Here is a 16,972-nt window from a genome sequence, read left to right as displayed (position 1 = left end):
TTTTACTGGATTTTTTCTTTTTTTTTTTTTTTTAATATCTTGTTCAGTTGTTCTTTCTACAAGATGAAAATTCATCTTCCTTAAAGTCTTTCTTTTAAGTGGTTCATCTCAAGCTCCATAGATTAATAACAATTTAATTCTTAAATTTAAATTTTATTAATAAATTATTTCTCACAATTAATTACTTTTTAATTTAAAATAATTTAATACTTGAAATTTTATTTCATCAATAAAATAGCCTGTACATTTAAATTTTATATTATTTTATATTTAAATAATTTCAAATATAAAAATATTTAATATTTTTAAAATATATAATTATTTAAATATAAAAATTAGTATACTAATAAGATAAAATTTTAGAAATTAATTTTTTTTTAAATTTAAAAACAATTAATGTTATGATAGAGACTAATTTATTAATAAAATTGAAGTTTGAGGAATATATTATTAGCGAAAAACAAATTAAACACTGATTTATGAATTGCATTATACTTCAGCGATTTAATCGTATTTTAACCTAAATTTTAAGGTTTTTTTTTTAGTTTAAAAAAAAGCAAAAAAAAGGTTTTTTTTTTTAATTTCCCGCTAATCAAAGTAAAAATAAATATTTTATTGTCCCCTCAGCGCGGAGCACAACGACGACATCCTCGATTGCCCACTCGAAAAAGGAAAAGAAACACCCAGAACTTCATTATTCTACACCAAGAAACTTTGCTCCTTTTCTGCTCTCCCTCTCTTTCTTGTTGCTTTTGTTACATCTCGTTTGCTTATTATTGTCCTCCTTTCTTTCGTTTTTCCCTTCTATGAGACTTTTCCTCAACCACTTGTATGCATTTGTAGTAACCACATTATCGAGCTGTTTGAACCTCCTAGGAAGCTTTTTGTGCTTTTTGTTTTTGATGTTTTAAGTTGTTTCAGTGATGATATCATAAGGGAAAAGAATTGGGTTCAATGGAGGGAGCAGAATTGGAATTGGAAAGGAGAAGCCGGTTCTTGAACAGTTTGATAGAGAAGAAGAAAGCTAAAGAACATCAAGAGCAATACGACAAGCTCAATGTACGTGTTAGAGCTTCTGATATGCCCATTCCTTTGCAGACTCGAGCTTTTAAGTGTGCTCGTGACCAACTTGACTCCATGCCTGGAAAGCTCGATAGCAAACGCCTAGCTCTTGCACTTAAGAAGGTTAGAAATCTTGGGTTTATTAAATAAGTCCGCTTTTTTTTTTTTTTTTTTTTTTTTTTTTTTATCCCTTCCCTCCCTTCCCTTGCGTTTCCTTCATTTTCTTTGTTTTAATCTTTATTTGATTGAGCAATCTTAAATGGATCTGCTTTGTTGTGGTCCTTTATTGCTATCTAGTAAAATTTTGCAAGCAAGTGAACATGTTGAGAATATTCCAGAAATGAGTGTTTCCCTGTAGGAGGTTAAAAATCGGTTTGTGGGGATTCTTTATTGGAGAACTTGATTTCCCTCTATGCTTATGGGCAGTTATCTTCATTTCGTGTTGAATGATTTGTGGTTTCTAACTTTCTATATCAATTAAAATTTTTGAATGTTTACACTGAAGGATTCTTCATTGTGAATGCGTCTAAAAGTGGTCCACATGTGTCAGCGTTAATTTTCTTTCCTTTTCCATTATTGTGTTGAATGTTATTAGTTTTTGAATGTTGCAAGTATAGAGTACACAGTAATTTCAAATGCATGATGGTCATTTTAACTGTATTTCTTCTTAACTTTTTCAGCAAAATTCAATTGCTTATTTTGGGTTTGAAATTGGAATGGACCAATTGTTCACGGGTGTGGAAATTGAATTAGCTTTCCACTTGTATTTTTTGCCGCTTTTCTTGTCTAAGATTACTTAGATATTGAATAATGTTGCTTTTGTTTGGAGTCAATGGTAGCTTGATTGAGGGTTTTCAACCAATTTAATTGCATTAATTTGTGTTGAAATTATATCTCTAATTCTATTTGAGGGTAAAATTTTATTTTATTTTATTTCTCATTGTCTCCAATTGGTACTTGAATTCAAGATTTCACATCCTTGAAGTTGACTCCAATATTTATTTGAAATTTAATGAGGTCTAGGTTTAGACTTTAGATTGTCATACACAATAAAAGTCCATTATACATTTCAAGCATAATTAATAGGAGGTTTCAAAAGAAATAAAAGATATGATTGGGATGATTACCAAATGCCACCCTGCTTAGCAAAATGAATAACTGGTTTGGTTAAAGTTTGGGTGAGTTAAACTTTTTCATGTTAAAATTGGGAAGCATTTCAATATCCTCAATGTGCATAATGACGCATTGGAGTTAGGAGGCGCTGCAATTTGTTCACAAAGGAAAGGCTGTGAAGGTAGCAAGCATGTCAACGTGTCAGGCTGAAGTTTGTCACAAGTGTCTTTGATTAAATATCAACATAGAAAATATGAGCTTTGTTTGCTGTTTGACATTGGCCTGTAGTTTGGCCTTGAGCAAGCAATTTTTCTATGATTAAATCAAGACTTATGCCCCATGTATTTGTCATGTCAGACAGAAATATTCCTGTCTTTTTCTTTGTCCAGATTTGCATGTGAAAATTCAGCATTAATGGTCCTATAGCAAAACTTTACTAGTTTTACCCTTTATCAGTCTTCTCATTTCTTTAACCTGCCATTGCAATATTTAACAGCATGTTTGATATTATGTTAACTTGGATAATAATTCTAACGATAACATAAGGGAGCAAAGCGACATTTTTGCAAACCACAAGAAGACAGTGTGGACTCGTAACTTAAGGAGGTTTTTGTGTCATTTAACATTTTGAGTAATTTTTATTAGCACTGTTTTAAACAAGTCCTTCATTTGAGATTAGTAGGAATTTTTTTCAGCTTGAGTGTGTTGGATTTTTTTTTTTTCTAGAGGTGCCATTTAATATGAATAATCCAGCTCCTCTTTGCTTCTAATCTTCCAGGAATTTGACTCCATGTATGGTCCAGCCTGGCATTGCATAGTGGGAACTAGCTTTGGTTCATATGTTACTCATTCCATAGGAGGCTTCTTGTATTTTTCAATTGACAAGGTCTACATCTTACTCTTTAAGACAGCTGTTGAGCCTTTAGACCATTGATGGTTTGCAAAATTGAGTGCCACACTCATTGGCTTATGTATGTTTTCATTGATATCATAGTTTTATTTTTTTTTGGTATTTCAAATTACAGTGTAATATTCAAAATTTTTCATCTTTTCAGCCATAGAACTCTCATTTTTCATCTTTAACCAGTTGATTCCTAATTCTGGTCGTGAATATTAATAGCTTTCAGCTATTGTTAAAATGTAAAGGATTTTTATGCTCTAGAAGTTGTTATTGTGATTGCATAAACCTGGACCAAGAAAATACAGGGTCTTCCTGCATTCATTTGCTTTGCAAGCATGGAAAATGGAAGGCTTTCCAAGGTGTGATGAGAGTGGATGCGGAAGAAATAGAAGCTGCATGTGCAGACAGTGTTTTCAGATTGTTGGCTTCTTCTTCCAAATGTAATTATTGCAACAAGCCATATTGTAACCGACATTACCAATCAGCAGTTCAGTTCTCCAGTTGTGCTGGGTTCATTTGTGAAGCACGTCATGTGATGACCATCAGAAATTCAAATGGGAGTGACGATGCCATTGAATAATGTATTGCATGCACTAGGTGTAGTAAATTCTTTCTTTTTTTTTTTCTTTTTTTTTTTTTTATTATTTTCACACAACCCAATAAGGTTAATTCCTGTTTCAGATGTTACACAGTAGTTTAAAACTTTCGAATGAGATCTACACGCTGAGGTTAAAAAAAAAAATCATCAAGAATATGCAGTGTTCAACAAGGTAAAACACAAAATGTGATTACAAATTCGAAAGACTCTGGACAGAAAGGCTCCGGCAGTAGCTGGAAGAAGCAATTTATCAAAATTTGTGCAACTTAACAAAAATAATCATACCATTAAATAAAAATGAACATCGCAAGTTCCGTTTAAAGAATACAACCAAATCACCCTAACAACAAAGGATACAAAAATACTCCCAAGCAATCCTTTTGGCTGGTTTGTACAAAAACAAATGGCCAGGCTCATGTTAGAATAGAACATAGAACTACTTCATCTTGCCACCCCTTTACTCCTATCCAGGAGGACCAAAATTGGGATTGCTGCAAGTTGTCCAAGAGATTTGAAACCAAATTTTCCAAATGATTAGCATCCAAGATTTGCAGGAAATACAGATGCACAGTTTTACAAGAAAACTGTACTCATTAGCAAAGCACCTATAATCACAGAGGTTGTGAAAGAACCGATATTATGGAGATGTAGCGGAGGGCTGTCAGAACTTGTTGAATTGGAAGATGGGGCAAGCGATGTGGTATTCGTCAAGGTGCCATTTCTTCCAGCACTACACTCAAAATAGAAGCAGAGAGAAGAAGCTTCAGCAAAATATGCCAGGAAATCATGACATTGAAGCAGAGTTTGAAATTCAGAAATAAAACAATAATGAGATATTGAGATGGTGGATGAGAAGAGATGTAAGACATTCTTGATCAGAAAGGTTAGATTTAAAAGCTTGGATTAATACCTTCCAGGAAATTTACAAGAACCATAACCTGCATCAGTAAAACAGTATTAGTGATTCTATAGGAAGCAAGTAAAGCCAGCAAACAATAAGCAAATGCAGACTGAAAACTTCCTCTGCTGCAAATGTCTTACAAAAAAATCCATCTAGCAGTCAGGTTCTCCAAAAACTTGTTTGGCAGAAGGAACTAAATGTTTTTACTTGGCAGAAAAAAGCCACCAACTCTATAGATCATTTCAACAAGGAGTTTGCCCCCCATAGTGACAGGCCATTCATGGTTAGATTTTCTCCACTGCCTTTCAGTTAGATGTGTAAAGGTTTTAATGTTCATACATCAATTACCAAGTCTCTTCTGTTCTATAGTTGCATATACTTCTCTCTTGAAGGAAATATAAACTCTTACTTGGGTCAGTGGTAGTTATTGTAGCCACCCCTTTAAAATCACAGGTCCCTGGAGACTTGCCCATCTCCTGGAAATAGGCATTAAAGGCATATGTTGAATGTGCAACCACATTGTTTGGCTCATAACATGGTTGACCTTGCAATAAAGGTGAGCAATCAACTTTTCCTGGTCCACAAGCCCAATCCAGTGCTGCCTGTAGCATCTTTGGGTCAGCACCTTCCTTCGAAACACAAAAGGTCTGGTTTGTAGTGTCATTTGCCAACACAGTACCTGCACCTGTCAAGTGCAAGATATAAACCGGCACCCCATTGGCATCAAAAAGCCCCCAGTTCTTCTCAGAAACTGGTCCAGGACTCAAATCTTCATTATAAAGCTCATAAATATAAGTACTAACTGCAATCCCCGGATGTTTGGGAGTGCCGGTGTTATTAAGAACATGCCTAATTAGGTTACTGTTGTAAGTATTTGCATTATCGATTGTTGCATCTGGCTCACTGGAGTCACCTTTGGAGGGCCAACCAGACTCAGTCACAACAATGGGAACATTGGTGAAGTTCAGATTGGACATTGCAAAATATGCTGCATCAACGACGGCATCAAAGACATTAGTGTAATGAAGAAGTGTATTAGCATCCACAGCTTCCTTGTTAGGAGGGAGGGGGCGGAAAAGTGCGTAGTCTAAAGGGATTACACCATTTGATTGCATGTAATCATAATATGGATATACGTTTAGCATAAAGTACGACCCAGTTGACTGCAAAAATTTCAGCAAGGGAACCATGAATGGGTCCCATGTACGATTAAAGAAAGCTTGGGAAGGGGGGAAGGAATCTAGGATGATGGAAGAAGAGTGTGGAGTAGAGACTTTAATTTGGCTATCAAGATTAGATGCAACAAGGGCAGAGTGGATGAACTTTAGGGCGGAAACTATGACTGGGGCAGCATTTGGTAGGGTAGTTAGGACTTCAGATCCAACTGCTATGGCTGTGATGTTGGTGGCAGGAACATGGACTATTACATTGCGAGCAACCCAGTTGGCTGCAGTAGCATTTGATTGACCAATACCAAGAAGCTGATCATTAGGAACAGAAACTGTTACACGGATGCCGGTGTTGGCAAGTGCAAGCAACATGGCTCGATCAGCATCATAGAGCCTGACATGTCGGATATTCTGAGCCTTAAGAAGCGCCACCACTTGAGTTGGACTTGGCATGTCTGAGAGGGCAGTACCAACATTCACACCAATGAAAGCATCTGGAACAAGTGAATCAAGTGTAAGGATTTTGACAAGCGTATTGTCCTCGTTTGATAAAATATATTTCATCTTCATGGTAAATCAGGAGCGTCAATGACTTGATCGCAAATGCTTGAAAAACTGGTTTAAATCAGACAAACAAACTTTGACAGGAGAATAACCAAAGCATGCAGGAGAAGAAAGCATTTGACGTACGGGAAAAAAATAGGCAAGCATGGAGGAACCATTTTCATATCTTTAATTCACACACAACTGCTCCCAAAAATGTTAAACCTTAGTTGAACTCCTTTTACAGCAGTGAGGTACATCCCCAATGACTGATAAACGTTCACACAATTTATAAACCACAATGAGACACCATCGCAATAACAGTAAGCATAATTAGGTACCACTCCAGGAAAAAAATAATAAAAAAGGAAGACCCTGGACTGAAAAAGATAAAAAAGGGGGAAAATAGATGAGCTAGTCTAGTGTAGATACATATATTCTTTGTTTTTCTACCACCATTTCAAAACAAGGTTTTGCATTGTGGAGGAAGATACTATCATTCCATGCTATATTTTAAATAACAGCCATTATATAACTTAATGGCCGTTATTCATAGGTTTTAGGGGTGCCATTACCGGTACCCTAGTTATTTTAGTTTTAAATTAATTAATGCCAATAATATCTAAAAATGATAAATTTAATATTATTATTTGATGCATTTATGCCTATTATTATTTATTTATTTTAGTTTTAATTATATATTTAAATATCTATTCATTTCATAAACTTTGTATTCTTTTTTTTTTTAAAAAAAAGGGTAGTGATATGTCTATTTCCACAACCGTGATTAAATCCATGTTCTAGAGCTTAAATACATATCTCTGACTTCAATTATCAAAACCTATGAGCCAAGTATTTTTATAAGTTAGTCCCCCGTATTGCATACAACCTATAGTTAAAGTTACTTTCAGACTGTTGCTGTCATTTTGGTGGCACAAGACACTTTATGTTGTTTGCCCTCCTAAGTTTGGTCATAGTTGAACGCTTAAGCACTTAGTCAATGACCATCAACATCAATTTCCTGCCATAAGTACCTAGATATTAAAGGAGAAAATAGAAGGAATTAACCACAGTATAATTTATTTAAAGTAGGTTTGTGCTCTAGAATACCCTGACAGTCAGATCTGTAACCAGGATGTACGTATTTAAAAAATCCTCTGCAGCTGAGAGAAGTAGAGGTTGCACTATATTTTTATAACGTAGTGGAATAGAAAATACATGTTACAATCCAAAGTAGCAAGATGCCAATAATACCCTTCAAAGCAGATTTCTAGGATTCCACTTCATTTAACAAAATATGTTTTCAAATCCTCATGCTACCAGTACTCTGGTCCTACAAACATATTGTATGGAAATGCAGTTGAAGCTGGTAAGGGACTGCCAGATGAGCTGGGACGCAATACATTTGAGATTCCCACTAAAGAGGGCAGAGAAAGAGATCAGAAATATTCAACAAAGAGAAAGATTTTTGTGCACAGGCTTCTACTTAAGTGGCAACAAAGTAAACTACCAAAGGGAAAGAGAAATTTCCAACCTACCTTCCCCCTCTCTCTCTCCATCTCTAATTTTCAGTATTCTACTGAAAGATTTGCAATAAAATAAAACAAGATTGTGACTCGAAACCATACTGCTGCTTCTTTTAGCTAAAATATTAATTAGCACCTAATCTATCATTAAGAAATTAAAATAATTTATGATTGTTTTATTCAAAACTTCACTCTATTAAGAACTTGAAACAACTAATGATTGTTTTGTTCAAAACTTCATTCTGTAACCAATAATTCTATCTTCCATCCAAGTTAGCCAATGAAAAGCTAAGCCAGAGTCAAATAATATAGCAAACAAAATATTGAGAAAAAAGGCATTTAGCAGATACAGAATAATAAGAGAAAAATGAGACCCATTTTATTGATGATACAAGCCATTGATGAGTAGAGATGATTAAAAAACAAAAGCAAAACAACACTGCTAAGATTCCATATAGAATCCTCCCAAACCCAGCTGGCCAAGCACATCAATGTAGACAGAGGAATCAACTTAAAATGAAAGACAAGGCAAACAGAAAAGCGAGAAAACATGGAAAGTAATGGAATGATTCAACACACAATAGGAAAAAATCATAATTCATTATCAAAGTAAAACAAACACATGGCAATGACTATTGAGTTAAGAGTACAAATGAGCTAAACACATAACAAGGAGTTATAAACAAACACCAACCAAACCCACAGAGAAACACCTGATTCAAAGTTAAAAACCAAATGAAAGCCACCACACTTTCATATAGAAGCTTACCTTCATCAGCAGAAAACGCAGATACTACCAATAAGAAGAGCAAGAGCAGCACAGCCATAAAATCTTTGCTTACAGGTACAGGTACTCAATCTTCAAAACACAAAACCAAGAAAGGAAATCTATAGACTAAACCAGAAAACGAGAAAAGAACAACAAAAACAAGGGGGAAAAAGAATCTAGAGAGAGAGATAGAGAGAGAAGGAGCTCCTTTTGAGGTCTATTCAGAAACAAGTGCATTTGAACTAGTGGAATACTCTAACTAAAAAAGCTTGGATTTTTGATTTGCCAAGACTGATGAAGAAGAGGTATGGGCCTTTCATTTTTTTTATTTCTGCTATAGACACAAAGTCAGCGCCTGAACTTTTGAATGATTCAGAGATCGGACGGCTAAGATTAACCTAGGTGCATGGTAAACAGTGAGTACTACCACAGATGAATTCTCCTTAGAAGTGTCTCAGGCTTTTTTTTAATGCAGATAGAAGGGAGGAGTTGTCTGGTCACGGTCTACGAGGAAAGCATCAGTGATGACATGGGAAAAGAGCCGGATCCTGTCAACGGTCATATTCTTGTTTCCAGACATGCTTATATTTTTATTTAAGATATTTTTTTTTATTCTTACATTATATTATAATTAATGCTAAATTTTTAAACTTTAAAAAATAAATATAATGTTTTAAAATTTGATTTCTTCATGTACTTTTGTTTCTTTTCATTAATTTAATTATTAATAAGATATAAAGATTATAAAAAAATAAAAATATTAATAATCATAATTACGTTTCTGTTTATTTTTTAAAATATAAAATTTTATGTGTTCATTACGGCATAATAAGGAGATAAAAAAAAAAATTTCTCTTTTTATTTATTGTATTGGTGTGGAATAGGGTAGCCCCCACGAGGGATAATGCTGATGTGTTTTTTCTCGCCGTTTGGATCATACGGAATTGTCCAAATGGAATTATGTTTGTGACCGTTTTTGGTAAGAGGCCCGACCCAAATTCCATTTAAGCTCGCCGGCCCAGGGAATTCACGTCCCTGAGGCCCGAGCCTGGAGTCTTGACTTCCAACTGCGGCATTCTTGTTCATTGCTCTTCGTTCACTCTTGCTCGCTCCTGCGTACTATTGCGGCCAGCCGGCCAGAGGTCGGATCCTCCATTTGTTCTCGAAATCTCAAATCAGATAGAGTGAAAAAAACCAAAGCATGGATCAAAGGCAGAGATCAATAGCAGCAACCAAAGCCGCTTCCCGCGACTACCAGTTCCACCCAGCACGAGCTGCCATTATCGATCTCTTTAATTTCTATTTAGGAGTAAATTTCCCTCTCACTTGTTTCTCCCTCTTCTGCTTATATATGTGTCCATTTCATTTATGCGTGTTTAGTTCAATTGAATTGAATTTCAATTTTTTCGCAGAGATGCAGCCGTCAAAAAGCTGATCATTGGAACTGTGAACAACCGTGAGTTTATAACTTTATATCATTGCTTACGGGAAGTATAAAATAAAGTTAGTAACAGTGAGGCAACATAGAAGCTATAGGTTTTGTTGATGAAATTCTTGACATATTGAAAAGTTGCTGTTTTTAATCATACTATTGGTGAATTGTTATAAATTTTTGGGAAAAAGAGTTTTTAAGCCCTTGACATTATACAGAGTTAAATAAACACTTGTCAATTTAATTGATCTATTTAAGACTTGGCAATTACTTTTAAAGTCAAACAATGAATCCATTTAAGCCCCTAATAATTACCATTTTAGTCAAATAAACCCTTGTCAATTTAGTTGATCCATTTAAGCTCCTAACAATTACAATTATTCTTAAGTCAAAACTATGAAAATTTGGATCAAAGAGGCCTAATTTCTATCACGTGACTTACGCATGATGGATAGACATTTAGTTAATTTTAATTTTTGTTACATAATCTAAGAGCTAAGCTCTTTACTTTTCTCTCTCTCTTTGCGACTTAATTCCATTTATAGAAGATAAATTATTGAAAATTGTGCACTCTTATTGTTATCCAGCATGCCTAATGCTGAATTCAATGCTTTTTTGCATGTCCTTTACTGGATGTAGAAGAGGAGCTTTAAGCGCTAAATGACCCAGTGGCACTGGACATATTAGACTCATGTTCAACAGAGAATACACAACCTTGAGTGTAGGCTTGTAAAAGTGAATTTTTTATTCATAGGGGTTTAAATGGATTAATTAAATTGACAATGACTTATTTGACTCTAAGAGTAGTTGTAAAGACTTAAAAGGATAATCTAAATTGACAATGGCTTATTTGACTCTAAGAGTAATTGTCAAGGACTTAAAAGGATCATTTAAATTGACAAGAACTTATTTGACTCTAAAAGTAATTGTCAAGGGGCTTAAAAAGGGCTTTTTTGCATATTAATTTTCTTTTAATGTGTAGATGATTCTTTTATTGGTTGCTTTTGTTTGATGGTTGTTAAATTTATCCTGAATGTACCAATCCTCAGGGACAAGACACAAAAGCGATTAGTCACTTTTAACAGAGAGCTCTCGACATGAGCAATTCCTTTTAGATTTTGAGCACTAGAGTTAGTTTCTGGTGGGCTCTAAAAGAAGTTTGAATCCAACTTTTTGCTAAGTATTTAATTCTGTTTAATTATGCAATGTTTGTTAACCATGAGGCTTGTATATTGATAATATGGCATATACCTCAGGACCAAGATCGGCTGCAATCTGTCACAAAATCTGTGCTTATATCTCTAGTTGTTCAGTATCACAGAATTCATTGATTGGAAAACTCTAATTACATTGTTCAGCTCACGGTACATATATATATATATATATATGTATATATATATATATATATATATATATAAAGAGAGAGAGAGAGCTAACAAACTAAGCTACCTATAACTACTTTGATAACAAACTATACACGTGGACAACAGCTCTAACAAACTAAAGCTCCCATCAACTGACTTTGGCGCCTTCTATTCTTTGATCTAATGGTAGTCATGCCCCAAAGGTAGAATTTCTTCTCTTTGCTTTATGGAGCTTCTGCAGCATAGGATATATTAACTGCGATACTTTCTTGCCATCCTTTCTTTTTTCTGTATCCTCTTCCGAAATGTCAGCTGGTCAGGCTGGTCAACCAATGTCATCTATGAACTTACCAGACTAGGATTCCTCCTTCCAGTTCAATCCCCAATTCATCCAATTTTCAATCTTCAAACCCTACATCCCCCTTATCTTCAATTCATGGTAGTGGTTATCTCGCTCAATCGGCAACTGAACCATCATCTGGCGCAACTATGTCTCCTGTTAAATCATTTGATATGATATCTCTGGTAATGGGCAACAATTTACAAGGGTTAACTTATCTATAAGAGATAATGCCACAAGCAGCCTATGCCAGCTATTGTTGCTAGATTATTTTAACTGGTCTTGTCTTGAGTTTAATTTAAAGCCAGTGACTCATTCTGAGATTTTCCGCCATATGTTGTACTGGCAGGTTAATTGTAATCAAAGACAACATGGAGTTGAAGAATGTGATTGTGTGAAATCATTTATACCTGACAAAGCTCTAACTGAACAGCTACACAGTTGTCTGGATGTTTTTTGGTTGTTGGTCGATGAGAATAAGTGCAGAGTGCCCTTCTATGAATTGTTGTGCAGTGGGCTGCCTTTTATTGAGACCATACCAGATGATGAAGCTTTATTTACACTTATCTTGGAGAGCCATAGGAGGCAAGATATGATGGCCATGCATATACAAATGCAAATGCTAGAACAACACCTGCATTGTCCCACATTTGGTATTCATCGGATTCTGTCTCAAATAACTCCTAACATTTCAGTTGAAGCAGTAGCAAACTTGCGCTATTCGCCGATCACATATCCAAGTGTACTTGGAGAACCGTTGCGTGGAGAGGTGATAATTATTTTTAAGTACTTGTATACAATCTGGAAAAGTGATGCTTCAATCTGGTAAAACAATAATTCTTGACGCTTTTCTATGTTATGCTCTTCAATTTGACTTGTAGTAGTTAATTCCAGCAAGTGTTTTAAGCGAAGATGAATTATTGATTTGGTAACTTGTTGCACATGAATATTGGGGTTTGATATGTGTTTGTCTATTTCTTTCACTCACGGAAGAAATCTGCACCAACAAGTTTCCACTGTGCATAAAATCCTGCACTCATTTTATTTCATTACTATCATTTTCTGATGTCTTAGGATTCTGCTTCTGAAGCTATTTTATGTTCTTGCTTGTCATGTATGGTGTTTTTTCTTTTTTTTTTTTTTTTATAATTTTGTAGGACCTTCCAAATTCTATTCAGAGAGGAAGTTTGGAATGGGAAAGAGCTTTCCGTTGTATAAGACATGCTCTTCGCACTACTCCACCACCTGATCAGTAGAAGCTTGTGTTCCTCATGACTCCTTGCTATAGGAATGATGCTCATGCACCTACTCTTGGTGCTGTTTTCACTTCTAGCATGATTTATGTGGCAACCATTGATAGAATTGTTGAATTATTGAAGTTAACAAATTCAGGCAAAAATATCTTCCTTTTACTTGTACTCTGTCCTCTATATATAATGTGTTTCTTGACTCTCTTTTCATAATGTTTTCTCCATTGAATTTCTGATACTATCAATCAATGAATTACATTGCATATTTGTGATGTTGCCGGACCTTAGGCTTTTATTCTTTTGGACTTTATAATATTTCATAATTGAAGATATGGTTTTGATAAATGGAATTTAGAATGCTATGTTATGCTGAGCAGGAGTAACTAGTGAGAAGTGTAGTGGATGTGTTTGTCAGGGTAGCATAATATGTGCAAGTTGATAAACCTGCTCATCTCCATTTTTCAACAGTCATTTTGGAATTTCCACTATCTTTAGGATTTCTTTGATGAAGCTGTTTTAGTTACTGATATTTTCAAATATATTTTAAGCCGACTCTCATATGTTCTCCTTTTCCTGGAGAACTGCAGAAGTAAATTAAGAAAGGTTGTTTTTTAGTGCAAATTTCTGATGCCTTTCTACAGTAGTCATATATTATTGCATCTTCTTTTGCACTTTCACTACTTATTTGTCATCATTCAATCATTCCTTACTTGTCCAAGGCATTTATATCTGCTTTACTCAATCATTGTTGGCATTTGTTGGACATTTTTTTTTACAATATATAAAGGGATTCGTGTTTGGGATTTAACTTTGTCACTTGCAAACTTGGACATTGCAATTTTGCTGATGGGTAGAGACCACCAGAAAGATTATATCATTTCATAGAGAAGATCGAAGTTCAGATCCTAATAATCCTCAAGGCATCTTGCTTGATTTTATGAGCATTTGTGAAAATATTTGGTCATTGAAAACATAAACAAGTGAGTATTTAAATAATGAGCAGCTTCAAAAAGAAAAACAAATAGATGAATGGTGGAAAACAGTGACCAATGGTAAATTTCTCTCCAATATATTTGCAGATTGAACTTTTAAATTTAAATTTAAATTTTTATAATGGATTTGTTGTTGGTTATTAGAATTAGGAAACTGCTTTTAATGTCCAGCACATTTACTTCCTTTACTTTCTACTTCACGTGATTATGCAGTCATAATACATTGATTTTGAGGTTCTTCTCATCATAATACATATTGTATTTGTGTCAGCTTGTGCAATGTGTTTTCGTGCATTCCTTTTTATTTTTTTTTTAAAAAGAAAAAAAAATGACACAGGAGGAAAAAATAAAAATTACAACTTGAAGAATAATGTCCCCCAAAAAATTACAAGGAAGAAATCAAAACACAAAATTAGCATACTTAATGCAGTATTGGAAGAGAAGTAGAATTAGGAATTTTATTTGTTGTAGAATTAGGAAATATAGAGTTTTATTGTTTAGGAATTTTATTATTATTAGGATTATTATTATTATGTTTCTAGTTTGTTTTTATCTAGGGTTCCTAATTAGTATTTGATTAGGGTTATTTAAGTCTAATAGTAGTAGGATTGTTAGTCTATAAATACCTATAAAATTTGGCTATTTTTTCAGTTTTGATTGTGATTATTATTGAGAATAAATAGAGTTTATTTGAGAATTCATTTCTCCCCCTATTTGAGAATGTGTTTCTCTAATTTCATTTTATTTTCTTGAGAATTTGTTTCTCTTGATACTCTTCTTCTCCTGGTCCTACATCACTCATACTCAGCTTCCTCCTGATTTTCACTTGCAACTTTATATGGAGGCATCACCTATGATAAAAGAGAGTCGGTGGCTCACTGATGGTAAAAGATCAGTCGGGTAACTAGATTCTGCTGTTGGCTATTCTATGTTGGATCAACATGGGCTGCTCAGGACAATACCTCAACAGCCATGGTATGCTATTTTACATAGTTCTGTTTATTGTCTTTTTCTACTGCTGCTGCTGCTATTACAATTGCTGTTATTGCATTCTTGTGATGTAGAGTAGGATAGTTTTACATATGCCTTGAAATTTCTCAGCTGTAGCTACTCAAAAAACCTTTGGAGACCATGCTACCTGTTAGATATTATAGGAAGAGGAAGAAGAATAGTAATAAGTAGTGAGAGTTGGGTAGCTGAGATTTTTGGAGGGAAAAGATATTTTAGTAATTGACTTTTCTGTTGTTTGTTAGAGGCAGTTACACTACTCTGTTGTACAAGCAGTTACACTTCTCTTGTATAAAAGGGAAGTCTTTTCCTGTATTCATTCATTCAAGAATCAATAATCTTCAATATTTTTCTCTCTTCTTCAATATTTTTCTATTCTCTTCTCATCCAATCTCTATTCTCTTCTCACCCAATCTTCTATAATTCTGCTTTAATCTCTATTTCTGAGATTAATTCAGATCTAATCTTTAACAATTTGGTATCAGAGCTTGTAGCGTGAGGGAATCAGCCAATTTCAGATTTGGAGTGTTGCAAGATGACTAGATCTGGAACAGTTACTCAAGAATCTAGGGTTTCAAAGTTAGAGGAACAAGTTAGGGTTTTACAAGAGGATTTTAAGAAGAATAAGGAGGAATTGCGTAGGGAAATCAAGCAATCTGCAATAGAATTGAGGGAGGAAATCAAGCAATCTGCAATTGATACCAGGAAAATTATCCTGGAGGAGTTTCGATCCTTGTTTGGTGCAAATTTGGCTGAGAAGGCCAAAGGAAACCAGCATGGAGGCAATGAGGAGGCTGGTACTTCTATGGCTACTCTTGGAGGAAGGGGAATACTTCTTGTGCCAAGGGAGAACATTACTACAAGTCAGAGAGGGGCTAATAGTGCTGGATCTACAACTGAAGTTGAAGGTATGTCTAGATTTTTGCCCAAAGTTAAGTTGATTACTTTTGATGGTAAAGAACCTAGGGTTTAGCTTAGGAAATGTATTAAATACTTTGAAGTGTATGATATTCCTAAGGATCAAAAGGTGGAAATAGGAAGTTTATTTTTGGTGGATAGGGCTAATTCGTGGTACCATAACTGGATTATGGGGGATGGAGGACATTCTTGGGAAGATTTTGAAAAGGAGTTGTGTGGTAGATTTGGAGATGAAGGATTGGGGGATATAATTGAAGAATTTATGAGAATGAGACAAGAAAGTACTCTTGAGGAGTATCAGGACAAATTTGAAGACATTAGAATTAGATTGGAAAGGGAAATGCCTCATTTAGGAGAAACCTATTTTCTGTCCAGCTTTGTAAGTGGATTGAGGGATGATATTCGACTTATGGTCAAAATGTTCAAACCAACAACTCTTTCGCAAGCTATTGAAACTGCAAGATTGCAAGAGCAACTTTTGAATAATACCAGAAAACCTAATGCCTATTCCAGACCTTACCAAAGCAATTATAGACCTAATAACTCTCTATCTTCATTACCTAATACTCATAGAACTATTCAAAATTCTCAACAATATCCTTATGCCCCTAAACCACCTAATGCAGACCAAAATTTCCATCTGAAACAGCCTAATTTCACCAATCAAAATCAGTCTGCACAGAAAACTTTACCTACCACTAGTCAATCTTCTGTCAACCAACTAGCTATTAAACCCAATTTTTCCAGCTCCAATGCTTCTAACTCCATCAGACAGTCCAAACCTTGCTTTAAATGTGGAGAAAAATATTTCCATGGCCATCAATGCAAGCAAAAAACATTAATGTCCTTGCAAATGTCTGAAAAAGAAGGAGAAGTTTTTCAATTGCAAGGACTAGAGTTACTCTCTGTCTGTCCATGCTATTGAGGGAATTCAAGGAGCTGAAACTATAAGGGTCATTGGAAGGCATCAAAATAGGGAGCTACTGATTCTTGTAGATAGTGGTAGTACTCACAATTTTTTGGATGCCAAAGTAGCAAGTGAATTGAAGATCCCATTGGTGAAAGTCCCTGCAATATCTGTTACAG

At 34.8% G+C, this 16,972-nt stretch overlaps 3 protein-coding genes across 8 annotated transcripts; 2 read left to right on the top strand and 1 right to left on the bottom strand.

Annotated features, from left to right (window-relative positions):
- Positions 1-624: 624 nt before the first annotated feature.
- On the top strand, positions 625-3,253 carry LOC110669748 (uncharacterized). Its single transcript, XM_021831517.2, has 2 exons — positions 625-1,185; positions 2,954-3,253. The coding sequence occupies exons 1-2, from the start codon at positions 955-957 to the stop codon at positions 3,107-3,109; spliced, it is 387 nt and encodes a 128-aa protein (XP_021687209.1). The 5' UTR covers positions 625-954; the 3' UTR covers positions 3,110-3,253.
- A 687-nt stretch (positions 3,254-3,940) lies between these two features.
- On the bottom strand, positions 3,941-9,015 carry LOC110669747 (glucan endo-1,3-beta-glucosidase 3). The gene is made up of 4 exons (XM_058136618.1): positions 8,583-9,015; positions 4,985-6,238; positions 4,585-4,612; positions 3,941-4,404 (listed from the first exon to the last, which is right to left on the bottom strand). Exons 1-4 carry the CDS (start codon positions 8,638-8,640, stop codon positions 4,248-4,250), a joined length of 1,497 nt encoding a protein of 498 aa, XP_057992601.1. The 5' UTR covers positions 8,641-9,015; the 3' UTR covers positions 3,941-4,247.
- Positions 9,016-9,538: 523 nt separating this feature from the next.
- Positions 9,539-13,233, top strand: LOC110669732 (mediator of RNA polymerase II transcription subunit 23). 6 transcript variants are annotated; one of them, XR_009144074.1, is made up of 4 exons: positions 9,541-9,891; positions 9,995-10,038; positions 12,068-12,487; positions 12,876-13,233. XR_009144074.1 is itself a non-coding variant. In XM_058135909.1 (3 exons), the coding sequence occupies exons 1-3, from the start codon at positions 9,784-9,786 to the stop codon at positions 12,934-12,936; spliced, it is 645 nt and encodes a 214-aa protein (XP_057991892.1). In that variant the 5' UTR covers positions 9,539-9,783; the 3' UTR covers positions 12,937-13,233. The 6 variants fall into 6 exon arrangements, 2 of the variants coding, with proteins under 2 accessions (XP_057991892.1, XP_057991893.1); XM_058135909.1 differs by lacking the exon at positions 9,995-10,038 and having other exon boundaries at positions 9,539-9,891; positions 12,068-12,543; XR_009144076.1 differs by lacking the exons at positions 12,068-12,487; positions 12,876-13,233 and adding an exon at positions 11,582-12,060 and having other exon boundaries at positions 9,540-9,891.
- The last annotated feature ends 3,739 nt before the right edge of the window (positions 13,234-16,972 follow it).

Source organism: Hevea brasiliensis, chromosome 15 (assembly GCF_030052815.1).
Source record: "Hevea brasiliensis isolate MT/VB/25A 57/8 chromosome 15, ASM3005281v1, whole genome shotgun sequence".
NCBI classification, from domain to species: Eukaryota; Viridiplantae; Streptophyta; class Magnoliopsida; order Malpighiales; family Euphorbiaceae; genus Hevea; species Hevea brasiliensis.
Note: the sequence above shows the minus strand (reverse complement) of the source record. Positions and strands in the feature narration are given on the sequence as shown.

Coding starts and splice junctions, on each gene's coding strand:
- LOC110669748 (XM_021831517.2), top strand. CDS start 955: ATGGAGGGAGCAGAATTGGAATTGGAAAGGAGAAGCCGGTTCTTGAAC. Junction 1,186..2,953: donor TAGCTCTTGCACTTAAGAAG/GTTAGAAATCTT, acceptor CTAATCTTCCAG/GAATTTGACTCCATGTATGG.
- LOC110669747 (XM_058136618.1), bottom strand. CDS start 8,640: ATGGCTGTGCTGCTCTTGCTCTTCTTATTGGTAGTATCTGCGTTTTCT. Junction 6,239..8,582: donor TGCGTTTTCTGCTGATGAAG/GTAAGCTTCTAT, acceptor CACTTGTTCCAG/ATGCTTTCATTGGTGTGAAT. Junction 4,613..4,984: donor AATAACTACCACTGACCCAA/GTAAGAGTTTAT, acceptor TTACTGATGCAG/GTTATGGTTCTTGTAAATTT.
- LOC110669732 (XM_058135909.1), top strand. CDS start 9,784: ATGGATCAAAGGCAGAGATCAATAGCAGCAACCAAAGCCGCTTCCCGC. Junction 9,892..12,067: donor TCTTTAATTTCTATTTAGGA/GTAAATTTCCCT, acceptor TTGTACTGGCAG/GTTAATTGTAATCAAAGACA. Junction 12,544..12,875: donor AAAAGTGATGCTTCAATCTG/GTAAAACAATAA, acceptor ATAATTTTGTAG/GACCTTCCAAATTCTATTCA.